This window comes from Brienomyrus brachyistius, chromosome 15 (assembly GCF_023856365.1).
Source record: "Brienomyrus brachyistius isolate T26 chromosome 15, BBRACH_0.4, whole genome shotgun sequence".
In the NCBI taxonomy this organism is placed as follows: Eukaryota; Metazoa; Chordata; class Actinopteri; order Osteoglossiformes; family Mormyridae; genus Brienomyrus; species Brienomyrus brachyistius.
In genome coordinates this window covers 2,043,326-2,068,116 of record NC_064547.1, presented here as the reverse complement: position 1 = coordinate 2,068,116, position 24,791 = coordinate 2,043,326, and the positions used below count along the sequence as shown (strand labels likewise).

At 51.9% G+C, this 24,791-nt stretch overlaps 1 protein-coding gene across 6 annotated transcripts in view; it reads left to right on the top strand.

Moving 5' to 3' along the window:
• eps15l1a (epidermal growth factor receptor pathway substrate 15-like 1a) overlaps positions 1 to 24,791 on the top strand; it is a 34,893-nt gene that overhangs the window by 1,771 nt on the left and 8,331 nt on the right. For 2 of the 6 annotated variants that reach the window (XM_048976040.1, XM_048976041.1), the window contains exons 2-24: positions 2,663 to 2,704; positions 3,560 to 3,649; positions 3,823 to 3,870; positions 3,963 to 4,058; positions 4,134 to 4,199; positions 5,036 to 5,161; positions 5,260 to 5,319; positions 5,414 to 5,656; positions 7,060 to 7,217; positions 7,551 to 7,707; positions 8,842 to 8,904; positions 9,935 to 10,020; positions 12,718 to 12,790; positions 12,948 to 13,109; positions 13,221 to 13,418; positions 15,041 to 15,205; positions 16,664 to 16,769; positions 16,964 to 17,014; positions 18,050 to 18,186; positions 18,295 to 18,355; positions 19,583 to 19,668; positions 20,680 to 20,770; positions 23,766 to 23,924. In XM_048976040.1, the coding sequence (XP_048831997.1) occupies positions 2,663 to 2,704; positions 3,560 to 3,649; positions 3,823 to 3,870; positions 3,963 to 4,058; positions 4,134 to 4,199; positions 5,036 to 5,161; positions 5,260 to 5,319; positions 5,414 to 5,656; positions 7,060 to 7,217; positions 7,551 to 7,707; positions 8,842 to 8,904; positions 9,935 to 10,020; positions 12,718 to 12,790; positions 12,948 to 13,109; positions 13,221 to 13,418; positions 15,041 to 15,205; positions 16,664 to 16,769; positions 16,964 to 17,014; positions 18,050 to 18,186; positions 18,295 to 18,355; positions 19,583 to 19,668; positions 20,680 to 20,770; positions 23,766 to 23,924 (2,524 nt within the window). Of the gene's footprint in view, positions 1 to 2,662; positions 2,705 to 3,559; positions 3,650 to 3,822; positions 3,871 to 3,962; positions 4,059 to 4,133; positions 4,200 to 5,035; positions 5,162 to 5,259; positions 5,320 to 5,413; positions 5,657 to 7,059; positions 7,218 to 7,550; positions 7,708 to 8,841; positions 8,905 to 9,934; positions 10,021 to 12,717; positions 12,791 to 12,947; positions 13,110 to 13,220; positions 13,419 to 15,040; positions 15,206 to 16,663; positions 16,770 to 16,963; positions 17,015 to 18,049; positions 18,187 to 18,294; positions 18,356 to 19,582; positions 19,669 to 20,679; positions 20,771 to 22,500; positions 22,540 to 23,765; positions 23,972 to 24,791 lie in introns of those variants that run through there. The other 4 variants (XM_048976042.1, XM_048976037.1, XM_048976039.1 and 1 more) reach the window with 4 other exon arrangements.

The following is a 24,791-nucleotide window of genomic DNA, read 5'->3' as shown; positions in this document are numbered from 1 at the left end:
CAAATAAAGACCAAAACGTTAAGTTCTGATATTCCGGGCGACGTGTGGCTCTGTGGGCTAAGCCTGTGTGTCTGTAATCAGAAGGTCGCAGGTTCAAACCCTGCCTCAGACTGTGGGTCCTTGAGCAAGGCCCTTAACCCCCAGCTCCCTGGGCGCGGCTACGGGTGGCAGCCTTTCGCAGACAACTTCCTCTATGAAAAAAGAGCAAGTTGTGGGAGGCATAAAGACAATTTCCCTACGGGGATCAATAAAGTATCGATTGTTATTATTATATTCTACAGTTTTTGCGATATGACTCTTATGAGTGGGGGCTCGCTTTCATTTCCACGAAGGGTTTCTGGTTTTTATTCTGGGAAAAAAAACTTTTTTAAGGTTTATTTTGGTGCCTAATGTAGTGGGTTTTTTGTAGCTTTCTGTGAGAAAATTCAGGGTGAACTTCACCAGTATTTTTGCTGAAGAATGCTGAAACATTTATTGCATTTTGGGGGCTAATTTCAGTGTGGTTTTTGAAAGAAATAATGACAAACAATAGGTTGATGAAGAAGAGTAAGAAAAATCATTTAGTCTTATGAAAAAAATATTCAATTGCAGTACTTTATTTTTTAATGCTGTTTCTCATATTCATGGCTATTTTAACTGTCTAGAGCACAAACATGGCTTGCGTTTAAGGTAAAGTGTCTATTTCTTGCTTCCTGAATGTTATTGGCAGATTGACTCTGCTGCTTTTGATATCTGATCCGTTTCTTTGGTAACAAGCTTTGCAGGCTAAAGCAGTGTGAAATGAAGCATGTGCGTCAACATCTGAACATACAGGATGAGTGTCTGCTAAATTAAGCTTCATTAATGAAAGGCGAATTCGCATGTTTAGGAAACCAGTAGGCATACTATTATGTAATAATGAAGCAGTATTGCATATTTTAATAAAGCTTTTTGGAAATTATTGCTGTACTAATAGCTGGCCCGCTACATCGGCTTAAGTACCACTGGAAGCGTTGTGGTATTTGATCTCTCTAATTTGGGACAGGAAATCTCAAAGCTGATCAGAGAGATCCAGTGAACAGCAGTGCACTTACAGTTTTTCCCTAAGTGGTTGGCCAGGCAGATGCTTCATAGATGTAGTGATAGTTTTGTTCGACGCAGGCTGGCTGGAAAAAGGGGTTTCTTTGACATGAGTCTCGCTGTCGTCTGTCTCAGGATAATATCTCGTGGGTAAGCAGGAGGGCCTGTTGGTTTAAACGAATACTGCTTTGCGAGCGTTCATTGTTTTATTGTCAGGGAAAAGCTCCTGCTGAAATGTGTGTTTGCCATGGGGTTCCTGTTCAGAATCACGCACACAACAGCAGGCAGTCAGTGTTCCTGGCATTTTTCTGTTTCAGCGTGAAACAGTATTTCAGAAATATGCTCGGTTTTTAGATGGGAAGAGTGACCCCCAAACGACTGTTTTTCTAGCGATCTATCGACTATTTTACCAATTGGTCGATTGATCTAAACAATTTTCCATTTAAGTTCATTTTATTTAGGCAACAACAAACTGTATGTCATTGCAAGGCTTTCGATAACGGACCTACTACTTTTCGGCGCCCAGACAATTTCACAAAATTATTCAATGGAAATTGTAAGGTAGCCGGCAGATTATTTTATGTTTTAAATAATAAGTGTATTTAGCAGCTACAAGGACAAAAGATATTTGACCTTTTGCCTTTTCTGGCGGTCCGTCATCCAGAATAGTGACTGTGCTTTCCTCTTCAGTTGCTTGTGCATAGCGCTACCGCTGTGGTACACCATCGAAACTTTGCACGGTCCCATTTTCAGCATCGACGTCGTTGACCACGGCGACTAATCACTGCAGCTCTCAAAGTAAGCAAATTTACGTAAAAAATTACGTAAAAATTAACGGTAAAGTTATAGCAAAGACAGGCTAGGCTTCTCCGAAAGGCTACATGGCCATTTCTGTGGCTAACGCTGCAGTATTGGGTCAAACCATAATGTCGTCTTTAAATATGTATTTGCATTGCAGTTGTGCTTTGGTGATATTTAAGTTCTGCCTTACTGACAGACTAATAATAATCACTTTATTAATCGAGATTGTGTCTTATGTCTCCCTATACTTGTCCTTTGTAGAGTAATTTGTCGGCCGATAGGCTGAGGCTGGGTTTGAACCGGCGACCTTGTGATTACGAGCACACAGGTTTAGCTCACTGCGCCACACGCTGCCCCATTTTCATTCACTTATGTGCAGTACTTCCACAGAAATTATGCTTTCGCGCTTTATTTGGACCATCGTCATCTTTGCATCGCCTTTCTCCCGCCATATTAGCCTGAACCTGAAACATTTGAGGTGATGAACTGGAAACATTGCAGACCCTGAGCTGGTCGGTGAATGGTGGCTGTGTGAACTACCACCCCACACAGAGTAACTCACGAAATGAGCCCCCATCCCTAACACCGCCACACAGGGCTCGACAGGCCATGTCTCATCGGGGGATTAATTCCTTTGACAAGTGATATTAGCATTAATGCAGGTGTGTTGATGAAAGGCCTGGATTAAAACTGGAAATGGCATCTTGGGCCAGCATGTCGTTTCTCTGTGGGGATTTTTACTTAACGTCCTGGAGCCACGATTGGGTGGATATTTAATAGATGAACGTTTTCTGCCTTGCAGTTTTCAAGTGGGAACCCGGTGTATGAGAGCTACTACAGACAGGTGAGTGTCTCCTGCTGCATTGTGTGTCGCATCTGAATGTGAGAAATGCGTGTTTGGATGCTGGCGTGTCTGTGTGTGGGTTTTCGTACTGGGGGGGGGGGCAGGTGGTCACTGCGTGTCAAACTGCCAGACGCTGGGCAGAGACTCTCCCTTTGGTCAGCGAGTCACACAAAATGAGAAAATGGCAAAGACACTCAGTGGCACCCGCTTAAGGACTCTGGGTGGCATGCTTTCTCATATCCAGTGTAATCCAATCTCTTCCCTTCCTCTCAAGGTCACACACTTTTGTAACTTTGTCTGCTGAGTGAGCACTGGCACAGGGGCACCCTGTGTAGGGTTACATGTCTCATATAAAACTTAAATGCAGCACTTGCGGTAAATGTCGCTCTTTGGATGTGAGTCACAGTGATTACTTATCATGCACCGCTGTGTGTGCGAGTGGCGTGCAGGAGGCCGAGAGAGACATGGCACAACATTAAGGGGCGAATGTGACAGAAAAGAAAGATCTTTGCTTGCTAAACATGGTTTTAAATGACATTTAAAATAGCACAAGGGCTGACTGAATTATTGACAGGGATTGACTGAAGTACATGAGTTTAGAGTGATGTTTGAAGGCAAACACTGTTTTCATTCCATGTGACGTGGGGAGTTTCGTTAGCACCCCCTGGTGTTCCAGCAGGGCATGAGCAGAACAAGCGTGCAACACGAACGTCTCGGCGTTAAGAGCAAATCCTCAGATAGCTGCAGTGTGATTTTTTTTGTCACCCTTGTGGCAGAGGGGCGGTCTGTTCCCTTAACCCCAGCCCCCAACGAAGACTGGGTCGGTGATTGTAATGGTGTTCGCTTGGTGTGCAGGTTGACCCCGGAAACACGGGTAGAGTGGGCCCCACGGAAGCAGCGCTGTTCCTCAAGAAATCTGGCCTTCCTGACATCACCCTGGGAAAGGTGGGTGAGCGTGGGCCGTGGGGGGGCCCAGTCTGAGATGGCCGTGACACAGAGAGAACATGGCCTCCCTTTCTGCTTTCTCTGAGGCGCCGGATGTCTGTCCTTTATATTAATCGGAGTACTGGTGTGGGATCATGGCACTGATGGCTCCTCATGTTCCTTGTTCGCCCCAGATTTGGGATCTGGCAGACCCTGATGGAAAGGGCTTTTTGGACAGACAGGTAGAGCCCCCGCCGGTCCGCCGCCCCCCCCCCCTCACACCGCCTGTCTCCCCGTCACCCTCATATGTCGCCCCTTTCCTGTTCTTTCCCAGGGTTTCTACATGGCCTTACGCCTGGTGGCCTGTGCACAGAGTAGCCAGGAAGTCAGCCTAGCCAGCCTGAGCCTGAGTGTCCCACCTCCCAAGTTTGTGAGTAGTTTGTGCCGGGGGGCGGTGGGTGGTGGAGGGACATGGCCGCTGATCTTTGTCGTCCTCGTCATGCAGAAGGACACTAGCAGCCCCTCACTGAGCACGACGCCGTCTTCCACTGACCCCCGCTGGGCCGTCAGAGTAAGTCCTACCCCCTGTCTCCGAGCATCTCCATCGGGGTGTAACTGCCTAATCCGGGGGGTGCTTCCATGGAACGGTGCAGCTAATACTGCGCTGCCCCCTTGTGGCGTCCCGCGCAGCTCCTGTGCAGGTGTGCAGCGGGTAGTGAGGGCTTTCTGCTACCTATGACATCATAGGCTTCTGACTGTGAAATGCGCCCCAGAGGATCAGAGGATGGAAACCATGGAAACCTGCAGGCCATTAAACATGGAGGGTTTTTATAGCTCACTTACCTTTCTTTAAAAAAAAAAAAATATATATATATATTTGTGTGTGCGTGTTTTTCAGTGTATAATGTGTAGATTTGAGTGTGTATTTGTAATATATATCAATTCAGTTCAATTTAAATTTAGTTTATATAATGTCTTTCACAACAAAGTGGCCAACAGGTGCTATATGTGTTGTGGTACAACATCATTAAGATAGAATGACGCATTTATGGAGAAAAGGGAGGATGAAGAAATGAAAGAAAGAAATAGGGAGGAGAGGAACCAAAAACTCACAAGTAGGGAGAAAGAAAATGCAGGTTAACTGGCTGCCCCCCCCCCTCGGGCATGCTAACGTTATTGAAAAGGAAATGCTTATATGTATATTCCTACACATTTAATATCACGCATGTGAAGTTTCTCCACTGCTTTGTGTCGGTTGGTTTGCTTTCCTCTGTCAGCGTCTCTGCTGACGTTTTATTGAGAAGGTGGGATTCAGCATCATGTTACACTGTCATATTGCATACTCTGTGAAATAAAATGTATGATCCGGTTGCACACAGATTGGCTCATGTGCCGTTTCTTCTGCAGCCAGAGGAAAAGAGCAAGTTTGATGGGATTTTTGAGAGCCTCGTGCCCGTGAGCGGCCTCCTGTCGGGTGAGAAGGTGAAACCGGTGCTCATTAACTCCAAGCTACCTCTCGACGTCCTGGGAAGGGTCAGTGCGCCTGCCGGGCTTTCACCAGCACTCGCCTTCAGAGCTCACCTTCCTTCTCTGGATATTTAACCTTAGTTCTACGTTCATTCTCCATGCAGGTCTGGGATCTCAGCGACATAGACAAAGATGGACACTTGGATAGAGATGAGTTTGCAGTGGTGAGTCCCTCCTTTCCTGGTGATTAAATGGCATCCTGACTGCATGCCCCACTTTGGCCTGTATCCACGGTAACCCCCGTTCCCTCCCCCCCAGGCCATGCACCTTGTGTACCGAGCCCTGGAGAAGGAGCCGGTGCCCCCCGTGCTTCCTTCCTCCCTCATCCCCCCCTCCAAGAGGAAGAAGCCAGCGGTGGGGCTCCCGGGCTCCGTCCCCGTGCTGCCGGCCAGCCCCCCACCCCCCAAGGACAGCCTGCGTTCCACGCCGTCGCATGGCAGCATGAATTCGCTGAACAGCGCCGGGAGCCTCTCGCCGAAACACACGCTCAAGTCGTCACAGGTGCGTGACGTCTGCCGATGGAGGCCTCGCTCGCTCCGTTTGCCAGCCTGGTCGTCACTCGTCTGAAGTGGACCGATTACAGATATGTCAGGAAACATGATTCTTCTCTTACCCCGGGATATCCAGTGACATCCCCTTTTTCATACCATATCCAGTGCCTTTTGTATTCATGCTCACAAAGGTGGTGGAGGTCACTGAAGGGATCTCACCGAAGCGACCCTGTGGATGTCAGCGGTCGCTGGTGTCTCTCTCTCCCATCGCAGTTGCGGAACGTTCACTGCGTTCACCGTGAACCTTGTGCCGTTTGTTCCGGCCCGGTTACTCGGGCTGCAGAGAAGCGAGGTTTTCTCAGGATTTACCTAAAGGGCCCCAGTTCTGGACGGATCCCAGACCCCGACAGAATGGTGGCTTCTCTTCTGAGAAGTCAAGGCAGAAGACGCTTTCCTTCAGAGCGGGGAGCCGGTCCAAACGCCCCATGATCACCTCTCGGCAGGAAATGGGCTTTAAGAAGCCATTGCAGACCAAATCTTGGACACATGGGTTTGAGCTGCTCGGCTGCAGATACGCGTTTCGAGGTCTCCTGGGTGCTGGATATACTGTATTTTTTCCTCTTTATTGTCGCAAATCGTCACCCTGAGCTTGAGTCTACTTTTGCGTTTGCCGTGTCGCGTATCTCTTTGCTGAGATAAATATTGTGATATTTATAAATCAAAAAAGGAGTTGAAAATGTATTCAAAATAAACTGCCTAATAGAATTAATCAACCAATAGTCTGTCAAATAAGTTGGTAGGGTTGTCAGTCGGTGCTGACAAAACACCTGCTTTTACTTGATATTGTCTCTTTGGAATCCAGAATATTTATATACAGCGGAAAGTGAAGTCTTTCAGTGTCCAGTTTCTGTTCAGCCATTCTCCACATTAATTTTCGTTAAATTCCTCATAAACGTGCCACACTATGATGAGTGAGCGAGGACGAGTATAATTATGATTTGCTCAGAGTGCATGCAGAGCTATAAACTGGCAAATGTTAGACAGATTTTTTTTTTCTCACGTATTCTAGATAATCTTGGAATCATTATAACTGGAAAGTTGCTCGTTTTGTTTCCTATTACTGAGTAAAAAAGTAGCGTAATTTATAGATGGTCTTAACTCGGCTGACTGTCCTGATCCTTGCCATGTGCAAATGAATTGTGCGTAACGTACAGTAACGAATCGCTCATGGAGCATGCTTAGTACAGTAACGAATCGCTCATGGAGCATGCTTAGTACAGTAACGAATCGCTCATGGAGCATGCTTAGTACAGTAACGAATCGCTCATGGAGCATGCTTAGTACAGTAACGAATCGCTCATGGAGCATGCTTAGCCCTCTGGGCTCAAACGCTGGTGCTTTCCGTTTTGGCAGCATTCGGTGAACTGGGTGGTGCCTGCAGCAGACCGTGGCCGCTACGACGAGATCTTCCTGAAGACGGACGCCGACATGGACGGCTATGTCAGCGGCCAGGAGGTCAAGGACATCTTCATGCATTCGGGTCTCCCTCAGAACATGCTGGCACATATCTGGTGAGGCTGGATCCCACGCCTGGGTGCTGTATTCGGACGCAACTTCCTTATGTCCATCCCTGGTTATGGTAATATGGTATTCTATGGTAATTTGGGCTTATACCCCGGGGACACTATTGCCAAACTGTTAATAGTGCTGGAATAGATTTACTTTTTAAAATACTGTATACAGTGGTGTAATGTCTGGATGGCATGATGGTGTGAAAAATCAGGACTGCGCTGTCTTTGCGCTGGGCGGGATGCAGCTTCCTTCAGGGCTGCGCTGTCAGTGCCTGAGGTCGGATGCCGCTTCCTTCATGGATGTGCTGTCTGTGCCCCGCACTTTGCCTGTAGGGCCCTGGCCGACACCAGGCAGATGGGGAAGCTGACGCGGGAGCAGTTCTCCCTGGCCATGCATCTCATCCAGCAGAAAGTGAGCAAAGGTGTAGACCCTCCACAGGCCCTCACACCCGACATGATCCCGCCATCAGAGAGGGGCACACCCGTCACTGTGAGTACCTCCTCCCACCTCACCTCAGCGGTGACCTTCTCCTGTATGTGTGTGGATTTTAAGCCCCGGCCTGTTGCTGGACACAGACGCCGTTAGTGAGTGCCGGTCTCTCTTAGAGCAGCCTGCATGTTTAAAGAGCCCTGCTGTTCTTTGCTCCTTTCTGCTCCTCTCTTTTGCTTTCTGTTCCTGTCTGCTGTTCTTTGCTCCTTTCTGCTCCTCTCTTTTGCTCTCTGTTCCTGTCTGCCGTTCTTTAGTCCAGTGTTTCCCAACCTTTTTTGAATTGTGTACCCCCTGAGAGATTTTCTCATACCACAAGTACCCCCTTTGTCAAATGTGTTGATGATTCAATAAAAGTAGAACGTACAACTGATTATCAAATTTAAAACATTTTATTAAATCTCCATAACTTGAACATTTAATTCATTAAGCAACACATCCCAGATAGATTTTCTTTCTATACCAGGGCACAGCTAATGGAATGGCTGATAATATTTACCCATCATCAGGGAAATTAAATATAAATTTTTTTTCCACGTACCCCCTGTAATGTGCTCGCGTACCACTAGGGGTACGCGTACCCCCGGTTGGGAATCACTGCTTTAGTCCTTTCTGCTCCTCTTTTTTGCTCTCTGTTCCTGTCTGCTGTTCTTTGCTCCTTTCTGCTCCTCTCTTTTGCTCTCTGTTCCTGTCTGCTGTTCTTTAGTCCTTTCTACTCCTCTCTTTTGCTCTCTGCTCCTCTCTGCTCCTCCTGTGTGACGTGTTCAGGGACCCTGTCCTTAGCCTGGCTTCCTGTTTCTTTCACTTCTGTTCAGCCTGTTTGCATATAGCTGGTAGCAGGTGCTACTGTAAGTCCGCAATATCCTTGATTAATAGTGTCTGTGTCTTATCCATCCTTTCTGTCTGTCTATCTCTCCCTCTCTCTCCCTCTGTCTCTCTCTCTATCTGTGAATGCATAGCATTTAATGAGCTCTGATTTACCAGATAGACTGCATTCCTTCAGCGTCTGTACATTTGAAGCCCTGCCCCCCTGAGAGGTGCTTTGCCCGCGGCCAACTCTGTGGCCCAGACTCTGCGGTAACCCTCCACCTGCTCTGACCTTTGATCCCTCCTGTCCTTTCCTCCATCTCTGTGCAGAACCTCTCAGGCTATATGACTCCAGTAGGATCTGAAATGGCTGCACTAACAGACATGCGCCGTGTGAGTAACCCCTCCCCCTGCGTTATACAGTGCCCCGCCCCCTTCCCGTAAGAGGCTTGCTCTGTGAGCCATGTCGGCGCCCCCCTCTGGATCTGAAGCCACATGCCGTATCTTCAGGCGGTCTTGTGGGGCAGGTCTGCCTGATCCTCCCTATATCTGTGATCTTGTTACACGGCACGGTGCTGGCTGCACCATATGTTCAGAACCAGGGCAGACTTCGTAAAGTAGCGAGTTAGGATGCTGTGCTTGTGATCGGAAGGTCACCGGTTCACATCCCAGGGTGATGTCACTGCAGGGCCCCGAGCGACGCCCTTAACCACCACTGCGCTGGCGTCTGACTCTCCTGTCTCAAACAAATATGATGCTTTGCATAAAATTACCTTCCAAGTAAATGAAAATGTGAAATGTGTGTAACAGCCGTGTGATTTGTTTATATTTCATTGTTAATTCTTCTGAAATATAGAGATTCCTTAGTTACTTTAGCATATTTCAGTTGTAGAATGACATGAAGTTCTAGGGGCTGTTTCACCAAAATGGTTGTAATACCTGTAATAGCAGGGCAGGAACATTCTGAAATCAGGTGACCATAAGTGGTCTTCGCTGGGGAGTAGCGCCACCTGTGCACAGGCAGCGTTCCTACAGCTTCAGCTGTAAACCGGCACGTTTGTCTCTAGCATTGTTAGCACTGAAAGGACGTGTTTCACTTATGGTCCGCCAAAGCTATTTAGTTTACAGTTTCCCTCTATTTTAAATTGCAATACTGCTGATGTTTCTGAAGCGAGAAGCAAATTATTTTCTATAGCTGTGGGTATGTAATAAGTACATAGCACATGTTTCGGGGGGGGGGGGGGGCTGTTTGTACAGTTGCCCCTCCCTTTGTGCTGCCTTCAGCCTGCTCTTGTTCCTCCTTCCTCCTCCTTTCGTCCACCATTCCGTATACACCCCCCCCCCCCCCGCCCCTGACTCTCCTGTACGCCCCGCTGACCCTTTCTGCCCTCCTTGCACCCCCCCCCTCCCCCCCTCCCCACAGGACAGCACAAGCTCAGTTGGATCTGGGGAGTTCACTGGCATCAAGGAGCTTGATGACCTCAGTCAGGAGATAGCACAGCTTCAAAGGTAGGCCTCAAATGCCCCCCCCCACCCTACTGCACTGTGAGAGCTCCACCCCCCCCCACACACACACACTCTTTACTGTCCGTCCTCCTCAAGCCGTCTGTCTCTGCACGCATGTAGTTTGCAAGCTCCTCCCCTTTTGTGTTGATTTCCTCTGGGTCAGTCCTTCGAATCGTAGCCTTTGGATTGCTCATAGTGCGTGCATGCATGTGTGTGTGTGTGTGTGTGTGTGTGTGTGTGTGTGTGTGTGTGTGTGTGTCTGCGTCTGCGTCTGCGTCCCTGCGCCCTGATAAAATCTCCCGCAGTGTGTCGCTGTTCAGCCCTGTGCATGTACATGTCACCCCGTTCCAGGAATTCAGGCTCATACTCTTGCTCTTAGCTTTGAGCAGCTTGTATGAAGGATGATGGTTGAAAATGGCAGCATGTATGGCTGCTGGTCATGTTAAAGGTGCTATGTTTAAGTACTTTTGTCTCCAGGGCTGGGGGTTTGAATTCGGCCCCTGCCCGTGTTGCCAGTTCTTCCCAGTTACATGAACCTTACGATGCATACCTCACAGGAGAAACGGTAAAGACAGACAGTGCCTCATTTAACCTCCAGATGGCGCTGTGACCCAAGCCGCTATGAACACACTGCACATCAGATAAATGTGCGCATGCAGGCCGCTTGTGTGTGGCTGCTCGTGACCTTTCTGGGTGATTCATTGTGTTTGACATCGGTGAAACCCAATATGTGGGTGATTCCTTTTTTAAATGGATATCTGTTAGATGTGGGGAGTGCGATAGAAAGTTGCTAATAAAAGACGTGTTGCAAAGGTGTGGTAAAGGTACTGTCTGCCAAGGCGGGCCAGGGGTATCAGGAGAGTGTCTACGAAGGCGGGCCAGGGGCTATAGGGCGGGCGTCTGAGGCGGCGGGCCGGGGGCTGCAGGGCGGGCGTTTGTGGAGGTGGGCTGGGGGGCTGCGGGGCGGGCGTCTGTGCAGGCGGGCTGGGGGGCGGGCATCTGTGGAGGCGGGCTGGGGGCTGGGGGGCGGGCGTCTGTGCAGGCGGGCTGGGGGCTGGGGGGCGGGCGTCTGTGCAGGCGGGCTGGGGGCTGGGGGGCGGGCGTCTGTGCAGGCGGGCTGCGGGGCGGGCGTCTGTGGAGGCGGGCTGGGGGGCGGGCGTCTGTGGAGGCGGGCTGGGGGGCGGGCGTCTGTGCAGGCGGGCTGCGGGGCGGGCGTCTGCGGAGGCGGGCTGGGGGCTGGGGGGCGGGCGTCTGTGCAGGCGGGCTGGGGGCTGGGGGGCGGGCGTCTGTGCAGGCGGGCTGGGGGGCGGGCGTCTGTGGAGGCGGGCTGGGGGGCGGGCGTCTGTGCAGGCGGGCTGCGGGGCGGGCGTCTGCGGAGGCGGGCTGGGGGCTGGGGGGCGGGCGTCTGTGCAGGCGGGCTGGGGGCTGGGGGGCGGGCGTCTGTGCAGGCGGGCTGGGGGGCGGGCGTCTGTGCAGGCGGGCTGGGGGGCGGGCATCTGTGGAGGCGGGCTGGGGGGCTGCAGGGCAGGCGTCTGTGGAGGCGGGCTGCGGGGCGGGCGTCTGCGGAGGCGGGCCGGGGGCTGCGGGGCGGGCGTCTGCGGAGGCGGGTTGGGGGCTGCGGGGCGGGGCGTCTGTGGAGGCGGGCTGGGGGGCGGGCGTCTGTGGAGGCGGGCTGGGGGGGCGGGCGTCTGTGCAGGCGGGCTGCGGGGCGGGCGTCTGCGGAGGCGGGCTGGGGGCTGGGGGGCGGGCGTCTGTGCAGGCGGGCTGGGGGCTGGGGGGGCGGGCGTCTGTGCAGGCGGGCTGGGGGGGCGGGCGTCTGTGCAGGCGGGCTGGGGGGCGGGCATCTGTGGAGGCGGGCTGGGGGGGCTGCAGGGCAGGCGTCTGTGGAGGCGGGCTGCGGGGCGGGCGTCTGCGGAGGCGGGCCGGGGGCTGCGGGGCGGGCGTCTGCGGAGGCGGGTTGGGGGCTGCGGGGCGGGCGTCTGCGGAGGCGGGCCGGGGGCTGCGGGGCGGGCGTCTGCGGAGGCGGGCCGGGGGCTGGGGGGGCGGGCGTCTGCGGAGGCGGGCCGGGGGCTGCGGGGCGGGCGTCTGCGGAGGCGGGCCGGGGGCTGCGGGGCGGGCGTCTGCGGAGGCGGGTTGGGGGCTGGGGGGCGGGCGTCTGCGGAGGCAGGCCGGGGGCTGCGGGGGCGGGCGTCTGCGGAGGCGGGTTGGGGGCTGCGGGGCGGGCGTCTGCGGAGGCGGGTTGGGGGCTGCGGGGCGGGCTTCTGCGGAGGCGGGCTGGGGGGCGGGGGTCTGTGCAGGCGGGCTGGGGGCTGGGGGGGCGGGCGTCTGCGGAGGCGGGCCGGGGGCTGCGGGGCGGGCGTCTGCGGAGGCGGGTTGGGGGCTGGGGGGCGGGCGTCTGCGGAGGCGGGCCGGGGGCTGCGGGGGCGGGCGTCTGCGGAGGCGGGCCGGGGGGCTGCGGGGCGGGTTAGCCTTCCTGTTAGCCGGACTCTTGCTAGCCTGCAACTTTCATCACTCACTTGTTTTCACATGTTTGCTCCTAATGCTGCGTATAGCCACGCGCCCCCCCCCCCCCCCCCCAATTCAGTTTCAGGTGTGCAGCCCTGAGTGTGTTCTGTCTGTCTCCCTCTCATTTTTCTAGTTGAGATTGGTGTCGGGACTAAGGGGCTTAGATATTCATGTTTACATCTTCTCTCTGAATAGGGACAAGTACACGTTAGAGCAGGACATCAGGGAGAAGGAGGAGGCTATCAGGCTGAAGTCCGCCGAGGTCCAGGTGAGGCGCCCTGGCTGCGCTCCTGCCCAGCTCACGCTCTCTCCGTGACCAGGGCCGGTATCCAAGGCAGCCTCGGACAAACACGGTCTCCGACAGACTTCCAACAGGTCACCTGTGAAACAACTGCTCGCCCCCCCCCCAATGTCCCACATGACAGGAGATGCAGAAGGACCTGGATCGGGAGACATGCAACTTGCAGGAGCTGGAGGCCCAGAAACAGGATGCCCAGGACCGGCTGGAGGAGATGGACCAGCAGCGGGCCAAGCTGGAGGACATGCTGAGTGACGTGCGGCAGAAGTGCCAGGAAGAGTCTCAGATGGTAAAGGGACCCCCCGCCTGCCAGCCAGGTGTCATGGCTGTCATAACACGACCACAGGATGGTGCTGAATGTAGTACCTGTACCGTGATGCCATCCCCCATGTGTCTGCAGATCTCTTCCCTGCAGGCCCAGATCCACTCGCAGGAGTCCAGCCTGCAGAGCCAGGAGGAGGAGCTGAGCCGGGCCAAAGCGGACCTGAACCAGCTCCAGCAAGAGGAGACCCAGTTGGAACAAAGCATTCAGGCTGGCAAGGTGCAACTGGAGACCATCATCAAGTCTCTGAAGTCCACACAGGAAGAGATCAACCAGGTGGGGCCTCTCTCAAGGGGGGGGGGGGGTCAGTCCTGGCCTTGAATATCCCGGCATGCCTGCCATCAGGCCCCACAGTGAAAAGCCCGCATGTGTGCGGTGTCCTGCTGACCGCTGCCTGCCATGGTCACGTCTGGGCGATTCTTCCTAACTGCCATCGGCCTTCGTTGTTTTCTGCAAAGCGAGGTCTTGTTGATCCGCTCCACCGCGTGCTGTGCCGCCTTGTTTTTTTGTTTTGGTGACAGAGTAATTCGTTTACCGCAACTCCTTTCGCAGTGCCGGGGCTGTTTTCTGTGGTCGTAGGCGGAGGAGGCACACCCAGGCTGACATCCGCGGTGTTGACGCCGTTAATCACAGCGGGCCGCTCACCTGGCCTTATGTGCCGGGTAATGCAGGATGCTCTCAAGATAAGAGTGAGAGAAAACAACAGTGTTTCGCAGGCTTGACTTCATGAGGAGAGGTCAAGGCCGCGCTACTGACAGGATCCAGTGATTTAATTTTATTTCTTTCCATTCCCTCGCAAAAACTGATTTTTCTTCTGCTTTTGAAGTTCAGATGTGATAATTTTGTGGTGAAGCCGCTTTCGTTATTGTTTGCATTTCTTTTTATCCTCATCGTAAACATTACAGCATGGTGACTTACTGCCGTCTGGAACATCACTTTTCAAGTGTCGCTATATTTGTTTTTGCACTTTTTTTTTTTTTTTAATTGCCCACTTTAGCGTATGAAGGTGAAGCCCAGGTTAAGCAGCTGTGTGGGGCGGGTCGGGGCACTGGGATCGTCATGGTGACGCATCTTTCTGACCTGTTAGACTTGTGCATCGGTGTTGATGTGGAAGCGGGAAAAAGCCCTGGTGGCCTGATTGGTTAGCTGGACACACCATGACTTCCATTAGCTAGGATGGGAATTAAACTGAGCAGTGGGATTTGCCCTTACAGGGGCAGTGCTAACCTGCTGTTAGGGGTCCTTCTCTGAGGAACGGCTGTCCGTGGCCCTGCCGTCACCCCTTTCGGGCCGCATGGCTCTTTCCTGTGCGCCCCCCCGTGCGCTCAGGCAGGGCGTGTCGGTTTCTGTATGAGAAGGCTCCACTCTCGGCCTCCGCTTTTCTCACTGTGAGCTCAAGCCACTCGCTGCTGGGTTGCGTGACACAGCACCTCTGTGGGAACAGCTGGTGTTTGCTGGGAAGGGCCCCTGGAGCCTGGGGCCCTTAGTCCAGGTCGCAACAGCCCCACGACCCGATCCGTGTTATCTTCCAACTTACCGTCTTAGATAAATTCTCACTTACCGTGTTAGATAAACTTCTTCTGACACGTAGCATGGTTGATAAATTTCTCACGGCTACAGGACCCCCCACCCGGATGTGGAGAGGTGGTTGGAGGTTATGATGCACCACTGATGGGGGACCTCCGAATGCTGTGAAGATACCAGCATGACCCTTTGTTTTGGACCTTGTTGGCCTCCATTCCTATCCCTTGTCCCCAAACATTTCGTATATCGGCGTTGGCGTGACTGTCGGTGATAATGGAAGGACCTTAAATGTGTCGAACTGGAGCCAGTGGTCCAGGCGAAGCAGGCCGCTCCCCCTCTCACGTGTTAACCTGGGTGTGCCGGTGTTGTTGCAGGCTCGCAGCAAGCTGTCGCAGATCCAGGACAGCCAGCAAGAGGTGACCAAGAGTATCGAGCAGTACAACAACGCACTGAATGGCACCCACGGTGGCAGCATGACCAACCTGGCGGACATGAGCGAGGGCTTCTCCGAGAAGGAGAACGGCGGCGTGGGGGTCGTGGTGAGAGCCCTGCCCGGAATCCTGCCCCCCCGGGGGCCCGCTTTCAAGGTCCTCTGTGATGTCATCCTGCGGCGAAGGGTTTGCCAGTGCGTTCGGTTGGCTGCAGGATCATTTGACTGTTATTCTTCGCCGCGTGTGTTTAGATGCATGTATGCAGTATCGTGCTAGAGCTTTAGGCAGTAAGTGTATATTTGCTCAGAAAAAAAACTTTATTAGAACACATGGAAACCATATAAAGTGTGAGCTTCCTCTGGTCTCCAAAAGGTTCCCAAAACCTCCTTGGACGGCTAGATGAACAAACCCATCCTCAGGAGCACCCCAGCCATTACATGAATTCTTTACAAATTACACCATCGGTTTATTTACTTAAATTATTTAAATAACTTGGTGAGGTATTGATTAGCCAGACAACATGCTAGCGGTCGCATCATATATATGTGTGTATTGGGTGGTTACTCTAAATACTGGGGTGACATTAGGAAAAAAATATTTAAATGGCTAAGATAGACATACTATCGTGGTTTTACAGCAGTTAATGTACAACATAATTTTCTTTGACGGCCTAAGACTTTTGCACGGTGTACTATACATAGACAAAATACTTATAAACAGGGAAATGTTATTGGCTCCTCCGCTCACGAGTGAGACTGGCCTGCTGATGTCTTATTGGCGGGAATGTGTTCACGCCAGGTTTTATAGAGTGACTGATTTAGGATCTTGATTCACGTTTGGCGAGACAAAGCGTGAACCGAAAGGCAGTAAAGCCGAGAGCGCTGACTTAGAGTGAGAGCAGACGTGCCTTGGTTGTGCGGGGCGAGACCCGAGAGCCGTCCGTCTCGCTGCCACGGTGGGCGGCGTCCTTGGGATTCGGGATGCTACCGTGCCGACTCTCAGTGAAACAGCATCTCTGAGCAACTGCCACGCCCTGTTTCTCACTCGCCTTCTTCATCATCTGCACTTCCGGCTCTGTCTGCCCGCTGTCTGGCCGTGGCTCTGCACGTGTAGCCGATTCTCTCCATAGTTGAAATCCCCCGTGATTATATTAAAGATCTTATGCTTTCTATGTTCCGATGGAAGTAAATAAACAAGCACTTGGGATTGTTTGGGCTGGGGGGTCTCCTGTGAGAACCAGCTGAGTTTACCGGAATGTCCCGGGAATCTGACACCCTGTGCGATGTGGGCCCTCGTTTCCCATACAGCCGGGTATAATTCGGGCCGGCTGAGCGTGGCGGGAGACGCGAATCTCACGGGAACGGAAAAGGTGCCGACGTTGTTTTACCATAACTTAAGCCCGTTGCTTGCTGCCGCCCTGCACTCCATCCTCTCCCAGATATCCCTCACACCTCATGGCGTTTTTCTGCCTTTTATTTTTCTGTGTTGGCTGCTGGTGTGAAACGCAGCTGCATGGTACTGAACGTGCGTGTGCAGATGGCGTCAGTGCGGTCTCTGCGTTCGCAGGAGGAGCCCTTTAAGGCCAAGACGTCGGCGTTCAACAGCAACCCGCCGGAGCTGCACACGGACCCCTTCCACTCCGAGGACCCCTTCAAGTCCGACCCTTTCAGAGGTGCCTTGGATCTTGTCGCCATTCCCCCCCTGCCCCCACCCCCTTACCCCTCCTGGCATTGTGAGGTGCAGGCCGTACGCCCTCGCCATAGGCGCCTCCCCGGGGAGCGGCTGACTCGCCCCCCTCTGCTTGGTTTTTCTCCTCTGACACCTTAACTCCTGTTTTCTTTCCTCTCCCATGTTTCTCTTCGCTAGGGGATCCTTTCCAAACTGATCCTTTTGCCAAGCAGCCGCCCACCAGCACAGGTATTCATAGAACCCCCCCCCCCCCCCAGGTCTTCCAAAGCATCCCTTTTGACACAGAATCACAGCAGCACACTTTGAAAGCTTGTTTATTCTGTAACTTGGAGCTGTAGCTTTTCGAGGCCGGTCCTCAGAGACCCTCACACACACGCCATATTTTACTCCCTCCCAGCTCCCGGTGGGAGCTAAATCTTGACCTGTCTGCAGGTCCCCAAGGACGGGATTAGGAAACGCTTGTTTAGAGCGTTAAATGTCTTTTGTCTACATAATACATAAAATTGCAGCTTTACAAACGGCAAAGTGAACTCCATTATTGTTTCGTAACACCTTAAATTCGCCATTTGTGAAGAGCTTGAAATGCCCTTCTCAGACTCCCAGGCTGAAGGTGTGTCTGCCTTCTCCGCTCTCTGTCTTAAGGCGCAGACCGCCTGTTACGTTCGGGTATTAGCGAGAAGTCGTTCAGTCAGCTTCGCATGCTATCAGGGCCAGTGACTCCTGTGGTTTCTGCACACCGCAGTTGATTTTGCTATTCGAGATGAGCAGGAAGTTGAGTTGCTTGCGGCTCATGGCGGGCAGCTTGTGAGGGTTCGGATGTATGACCTTTGAGTGTCCAAACACAAAGGCAGTTTCGGCTCACAAGAAGGTCAGCAAACCGGCATGGAAACGTTACTTTGTTCTCCGAAAAATGGATTAAACTCCTGTTACAATTAGTTTGAAATACAATATAATTCACTTGAGCTAGCAGAGTATTACTCCATCATTTTTCACTTAGTAGTTCTCGGTAAATGAATGTGGCTTCAAACCACATTTTTGGCAAAAAAATCTGTTACTACTTGTAAATGAAACATCAGATCAGTTAAGGACTAAGAATACTGCGATTGCTTTCCGGCTTCTTTTGTTTAAACCTTCCTGGTCATTAAATTATGAAATCACTGGCTTAAACTGGGCTGTGGGTAAGGTGAGGGTCCCCTTCTTGGGGCACACGGCCAGCAGCGCGGGACCTGCCCAGAATGATCAGCCCCAAATCTCTGCCCTCAGATCCTTTTGGAGGAGACCCTTTCAAAGAAAGCGACCCTTTCAAGTCCTCCTCTGAAGACTTCTTCAAAAAGACCGTCAAGGCAGACCCCTTCACCTCCTCTGACCCTTTCAGTAAAAGTGCCACACTCCCCACTAAGGTATAAGTTACTTTTTCATATGTATAATCTGATTGGGCGTCTGTCTGTATAAAAAAAAAAAAACATTATATAAACATTTGATTGGTTGACTCGTTTGTCTCCTCCCAGTCCAGCCACTTTCCCGGAAGTGACCCTTTCACCTCTACAAGCCCAAAACTGAAGGGGCAAGGTATGCATTGTGGATTTTCTTGGTTTGTTAGACACTTAGCTGTATGCAGGTATGCTCAGGAATCCAAGCATGCGTTCTCTTGTATGCTCTGGTCTGACCCCGTCCCCATTAAGGTCGACTCTAAACACTAGTTTCTCATTTAGAGTGCTGGTTCACCCATTTTAAGAGAGGCTTTTGAAATGTGTATCATCAAAGCAGTAACATTAAATACAGAGTAAAAGGTGATCAAAGTACTTCAGACGTTTTGGTTGGTTGTATGTCAATATACCGGGTAAACATCATAAAATTGTGTTCGTTTCTAGGTAGCCGCTTTGTATCCACCCCGCAGTGGATATACGGCCACACAGACAAAGCACCATTCATTCATTCATTTTAAAGCTTTTTTTAGAGGTCTGCTCTTTACCAGATCTGGATTCTGTTTCCACGTCAGTTGTTTATGTATTAGGAGAGTGACGTTTGTGCGCTCGTATTTTTCTAACCTTTCGTAATTCTATAAATAGTGTGGTTGGTACTTAAGCAGCTCCATACCGACTAAAATTAGCCAAGGTGGAAACAAAGGGTGCATTGTCTTTCTCACTCCGATGACGGACCCTTGCCCGGGCGTCTGTAGCTCGCTTTGCACAGTGGTATCTTTCACGTTGGAGGGCGTCCTTCCTAGCCTGCTCTTTAGCTGTTACTCTATTAACAACGTCTCTTTATTAACTGTTGCTACTGTCGCTGTTCTGTGAAGAAGTATTTTAGGAGACGCTCAGGGATATGGCCAGAGTCCACAAAAACCTGGAGTCTGCCGCCTGGCGTCTAGGCCAAACCTGCAACGGAAATAAGTGCTTGGAAAGAAGAAAACAAATTGGTGTTATATGGGAAATGGAGGGGGGCAGGGATAATGACTCTGCTATAGCCTCGACTGCGCTGCTAACGAATGATTTCAAACGGCATGATTCCAATCGCTCTCAGCTGAGCAAATGAGAGCCGGAGTTAGATTTGTGTGGCCTGGAGAAGCAAATGTTCCTGATAGAAATTTGTGAATCTTCTAATTCATCTTTAATTAAATCAATTTGTAGTTAACCGTTATATATCAGGCGCTAACCCTAACCCTTCATGCTAATCGGGTAGTCATTGACCTTTTAGTGTGATCGTTTCTGAAACAAGCTAGCTAGCTGTGATTGGCAGTGACCTCGACGTGCTGTATTATTGTGAAGCTGTGCTGTGCTCCTCCTCCTCCCCCAGATCTCTTTGGGACGCTTGACCCGTTCGGAAGCAGCTCCTTCGGCGGCAGTGGGGGCGGATTTGCCGACTTCAGTCAGATGTCCAAGGTGGGAGTACCATGCCCGGGGAGGGGGGCTCTGCCACGATGAGGTGGCTGTAGAGTGGCGACATCATTCTTGGTTGGGTGTCAGGGCACTGCGAAGCCACTGCGAAGCCACTGCGAAGCCAACCTGCACCAAAGCCGTTTTAATGTTGCACTTATGAGAAGAGAGTTCCGTATTTTTGCCAAATGTCTCTGAGTTTATGTATTTTGCATCCAGCTGTTCTTGGATACTCACATCAGCCCAAATTTCTAGCAAACACTGCCCCACTGCCAGTGATCCATATACACCTAAAATATTAATGAGGTGGGCATTGTGATGCCCAAAAGTTAGTAATCTGTATAAACTGGACTTTGAGGGGGAAACGTGCTCAGGCCCAGTACAGATTGCCAGGAGGACGTACACCCTTAGGCCGGCAGCCGCTTGGGGCTTCCCTTTGCCACTGTTCACAATGATTGCTTAACTGGGTGGAGAATTTCAGCTGTGACACACTAGAAGATCCTTCTTGGGGCTCAGTGCCCTGCTACTGTGCCCTGCGGCTGTGCTCTGATTCCCTGCCCTGCGCCTGTTCCCCGATTCCCTGCCCTGCGCCTGTTCCCCGATTCCCTGCCCTGCGCCTGTTCCCCGATTCCCGGCCCTGCGCCTGTTCCCCGATTCCCGGCCCTGCGCCTGTTCCCCGATTCCCGGCCCTGCGCCTGTTCCCCGATTCCCGGCCCTGCGCCTGTTCCCCGATTCCCGGCCCTGCGCCTGTTCCCCGATTCCCGGCCCTGCGCCTGTTCCCCGATTCCCGGCCCTGCGCCTGTCCCCCGATTCCCGGCCCTGCGCCTGTCCCCCGATTCCCGGCCCTGCGCCTGTCCCCCGATTCCCGGCCCTGCGCCTGTCCCCCGATTCCCGGCCCTGCGCCTGTCCCCCGATTCCCGGCCCTGCGCCTGTCCCCCGATTCCGTGCCCTGCGCCTGTGCCCAGCAGCTGACGTGTTTCTGCTTCGATCTGACCTGCTGCTGATTTTCCCTGGCAGGGCTTCTCGGAGGACCCCTTCAGCAGGAAGGCGGATACCCCGGCGTTACCGCCCAAGAAGACCGTGCCCCCGCGACCCAAGCCTCCCAGCGGTAAGCAGCAGCGGCAGCCTGCAGGCCGCCATGCCCCAAAGCCTTCTGGGGAGGCAGGGCACCGCCAGAAGCTCAGGCCGCTGTAATCTGGTCTGCTCACTGAGCCGTGAGAGGTGTCCTTCCCGTTTCTGAATGACAGCGTCTTTGCAGCTGGAGGCGGCGAGCACGTGGGTGCGTGTGAACAGGCGTATGCCGTGTTTCTCAAGCTCCTCACAGCGGCCCTTCTGTCATCCTGATGTCAGCACTCTGCATGCAGAGGAGGTTTCGAAGCGGCACAGAGCAGCACCTTGGGGCATGAAGCACATCAGTCACTGTGTAAAATATTTGTTTTGTCAGATTATGACTGTGTCCTAGAGGGTCCCCCATCGAAACCCTGGGAACTTGGTTAATGAACAGGAAGAAAATGGCAAATTCCATCTCTCTTTTTCTAAAACTCAGATCTCAGGTCCCCTTTTTCACAGTCACCAGTTTAGACTCCCATTTTATTAAAACCAGGATTGATTAATTCCGCCCCTTAGAATTCCAGCTGATTATCAGATGAATTTAATGCACAATCACTTCTTTACGAATGTCCTGGCGTTATTCTTTCTGAAAGGATGGCCTATGCAGGACGGAGTATTCAGCATTTTTTCCCCCGGCTGAGCTGTCGCCAGCATCACCATGCTACCTCTCAGCTACTTCCCACGTCAGAAGTCGCTCCGGCTGCCTGTGTGGTTGCGACCCGTGGTTCTATAGTGCAGTCTGGGGTCCGACCCCAGTTCTGCCATAGAGGGGGCAGATACTTCAGTAACATCTGCAGCATCGCGCTGGAAAGAGCCCTAATGGAAACGGTGTGAAAGCACCTTTTTCGAAGGTGTAAGAATATATATGTATAGGCGTAAACAGGAAAGGGCCACATGTCTGATAAGGCTACAGAACAGCGTGAAAATGTATTTCCCACCATGTCACAGAAGAAAGAGTCAAACTCCTGCTTAAATGGTCCATTTGCTTTGAAAGCTACTAAATATGTTCAGAACTGAAGCAATTCCACCATCAGGTAAAGATTAGCAACATAAGCAACATAGCATCTTACATAGATTACCAACAAAATATTCAAAGTATTTTTTTCAGTTAAATGCAGATGGATGGTGGCAAAATCTGATTTTAATATTTATCATATTTCTGTTGGTCTACTTGTATGTTTTATATTAAGCTATATAGATACCTTTGCTTAATATTTTTGATTCATTTTATTATTTTTATTTCCTGAAATTCATTTAGATATCTAAGAATGCGTGTTAAATCTTGCGGATTTGGGTTTTGAAAGAAGTTGGGGGGGGTCCTTGGGGCCCGCGGGCTCCCGTGTGGCATCGGGCTTCGCTCGGCTGAGTCGGCACAGGGCACGGCACACGCCGGCATGAGAAAGCTGGGCTGACGGTTTGCTGAGAGCAGGCCGCAGGCAGGAAGTTGTGTGGGTGTCGATTGGGGCTTTGTGACAAGAGGGAAGATCTGCGGTACCCTAATGCAGGGATGGCGAGCCCCACCCTTCGCCACTTCCTCCGTGCACTTTCACGGCACCCTGCTGCCCTGTGTACCTCGCGCGCACGCATACACACGAGGGCACGTGCGTGGGTCAACGTGGGCACAGAATGCCAGTTCTCGGGTCACGAGAGGGCACCACATGGGTGCCTGCGTTCATACTGTTGTTTGATCGATCTTTCCTTTCTTTCCTTTTCCCCCGAACATAACAGGAAGTCATGTTTAGCTGAAGCAGAGGACAGTTTAACGAGGTAGGGAACGTCCCAGAGGTCATGCACAGGTTTGCGAGGTCCCAATGCAGCCCCTGTCCTGTGCGTTTCACTCTCTTGGTTTAGTCTTCTCAGCTCACTTTGGTCACTCAGTCTCTGTCCCCATCGCTGTGCACTCTCACTGCTGCCTGCAGACGCTTTCCGTACTGTCCTGTAGCACTGTACGTCAAGCAGCACAGTCGTACTCCTCTGTTTGTTTTGTTGTTGGGTCGAGCTTCTCGGAAGGCTTCCGCGAGTTTGCCTTCTCATCGCTTTGCCTCCTCATTTGCACACGCTCGGTTGAGGATACTTCGTGATATTTTAGGCCAGGGTGGGGCTCATTGTGGTGAAGTGTTTGCCTTTATGTGAAAGAGAGAAACTGATTGCTTGACTGCTTTGTTCTGCAGTGAAATGTTAGCCAAGCTTTTGTGTATAAATACCTGCTCTATTAAATGTGCGGTTAACAGCTTCTTGAAGAGAAGCGACCTTCTTATGACAGACTGAATACCCCCCCCCCCCCGTTCGTTAGCCAATTGCACGACGTGCACAGCTAAGTGTAGTTTCAAGACTCACCTGATCTCAAATGGGCGATTAAATGAGTGCTTGTGAAAACTCTATTGTAATGTGAAATCCTGAAATGTGTGAGTTTCTGCTTGTCTCAGTGCAGCTGCCCGAAAGGAGGAAGAAAAGTCCTAAAATTTGCTGACTTTGATACCGTTCAGTACAACAGTGCTGCCGCACCTCTGCTCTGTGCAGGTTAGCGGGCTGCCGCTTGTTCCTCAGTCCTGTCGACCAGCCAATTCGATTTAAAAACCTGTGGCTGTCGAAAGCCTTGGTGATTGATTTGTGTCTTCAAGTGGAGTTAAAATGATTTTGCAAAAAGAATTCGGGTCGGTCGGTGAAGTGAAGTGCTGTGTGTGGGTTTTGGTGCCACCGCGAAGCTGCAGAAACTGCTGTGGTTTGCAGAGGAAGAGCAGGCCTCTAGAGCAGGCCTCTAGAGCAGGCCTCCACTCCTCTCCGCTGCAGGTTCGACTAAAGAATATAAGACCACAAAAAATGTACCTAATCTAAAAGCATTACAGGCAAAAAGTGTTTAAAAAATACAAGGCAGGCAGTCAATGAAACTAACCCTGGTGTTCATTTCAATTTACAGTGCTGACATACTGGAGGCAGGGGGTTTGTGGGTAATAATAATAATTTTTTTCCTTTTCTTTTTCTGAACCTTTCAGGTAAAACTACTCCGGTAAACCTGCCCAGCACAGGAGATTCGTCCAAGTCGCGCGACCCCTTCCAGCCATTCGGTGGCGATGCCAGTGACCCCTTTCAAAGTAAAAAGAGCTATGGAGACCCGTTTAGTGGCAAAGATCCTTTCGCACCATCCTCCACAAGTAAAGCTTCTAAAGACTCTTCCTTGGGTTTTGCAGACTTCAGCTCTGTAAGTTGAGTTCAGTGATACTCTCTGTCCAGTCCACTTTTTTGCTTTCTGCCTTTAGTGATCGTGACCTTTTTTTTTATTTTTTATTTTTACTTGCGATATCTGCAGCAGAATGCACCACCAGTTTCTGCGCGTTGAAATGCAGTCACTGCGCCTTACGCACCAGCGAAACCTCCGACTCCTCCTAAGTTCGGAATAAGCTGAAGCCAGGATTAGCTGGGATGTAATAGCACCGACGGGCAGTTTTTTTTGTTTTTTTTTTGACGCAAGGTCACAACCCCGACTCTCGCTATGATGTCCTCTGTGGTGCTCAGTGAAGCTTTGGGAGTGCAGAGCTTGCAGTTCGCTGTTTCACAGTTCGCCCCCAGAGCATAGCGTCAGGGTTTGCGGCGTTCGTGTGATTCTGTAATGGCGAGGAGAAGCAGCTGCTTGCGACCGTCCACTTCCCCCCGTGCTCTTTTTGGCACATATGAGACACATGCTGGTCATCCTGTCAGTGGGAGGATGGAGGCGCGGGCTCTGCTGGTGGCGCGGGATGCACCGGGGGCTCTGCGCGCACCGGGGGCTCTGCGCGCACCGGGGGCCCTGCGCGCACCGGGGGCCCTGCGCGCACCGGGGGCCCGCGCCTCCAGAACAGCTCCTGGCACCCATATGAGTCTTTAGCCTGACCAGCTACCCCCGTGAGAGCTGTGAAGGGTGTGCCAGTGTTTTCTGCTCCCATTGGTCAGAAAAGTCCCTGGCCCCACCTCCGTTTCCTTATTCTGTCCACTGAGTTGTCAGATATGCGTAACCTGGAGAAGTTAGCCAGTAGCCTCCAGGT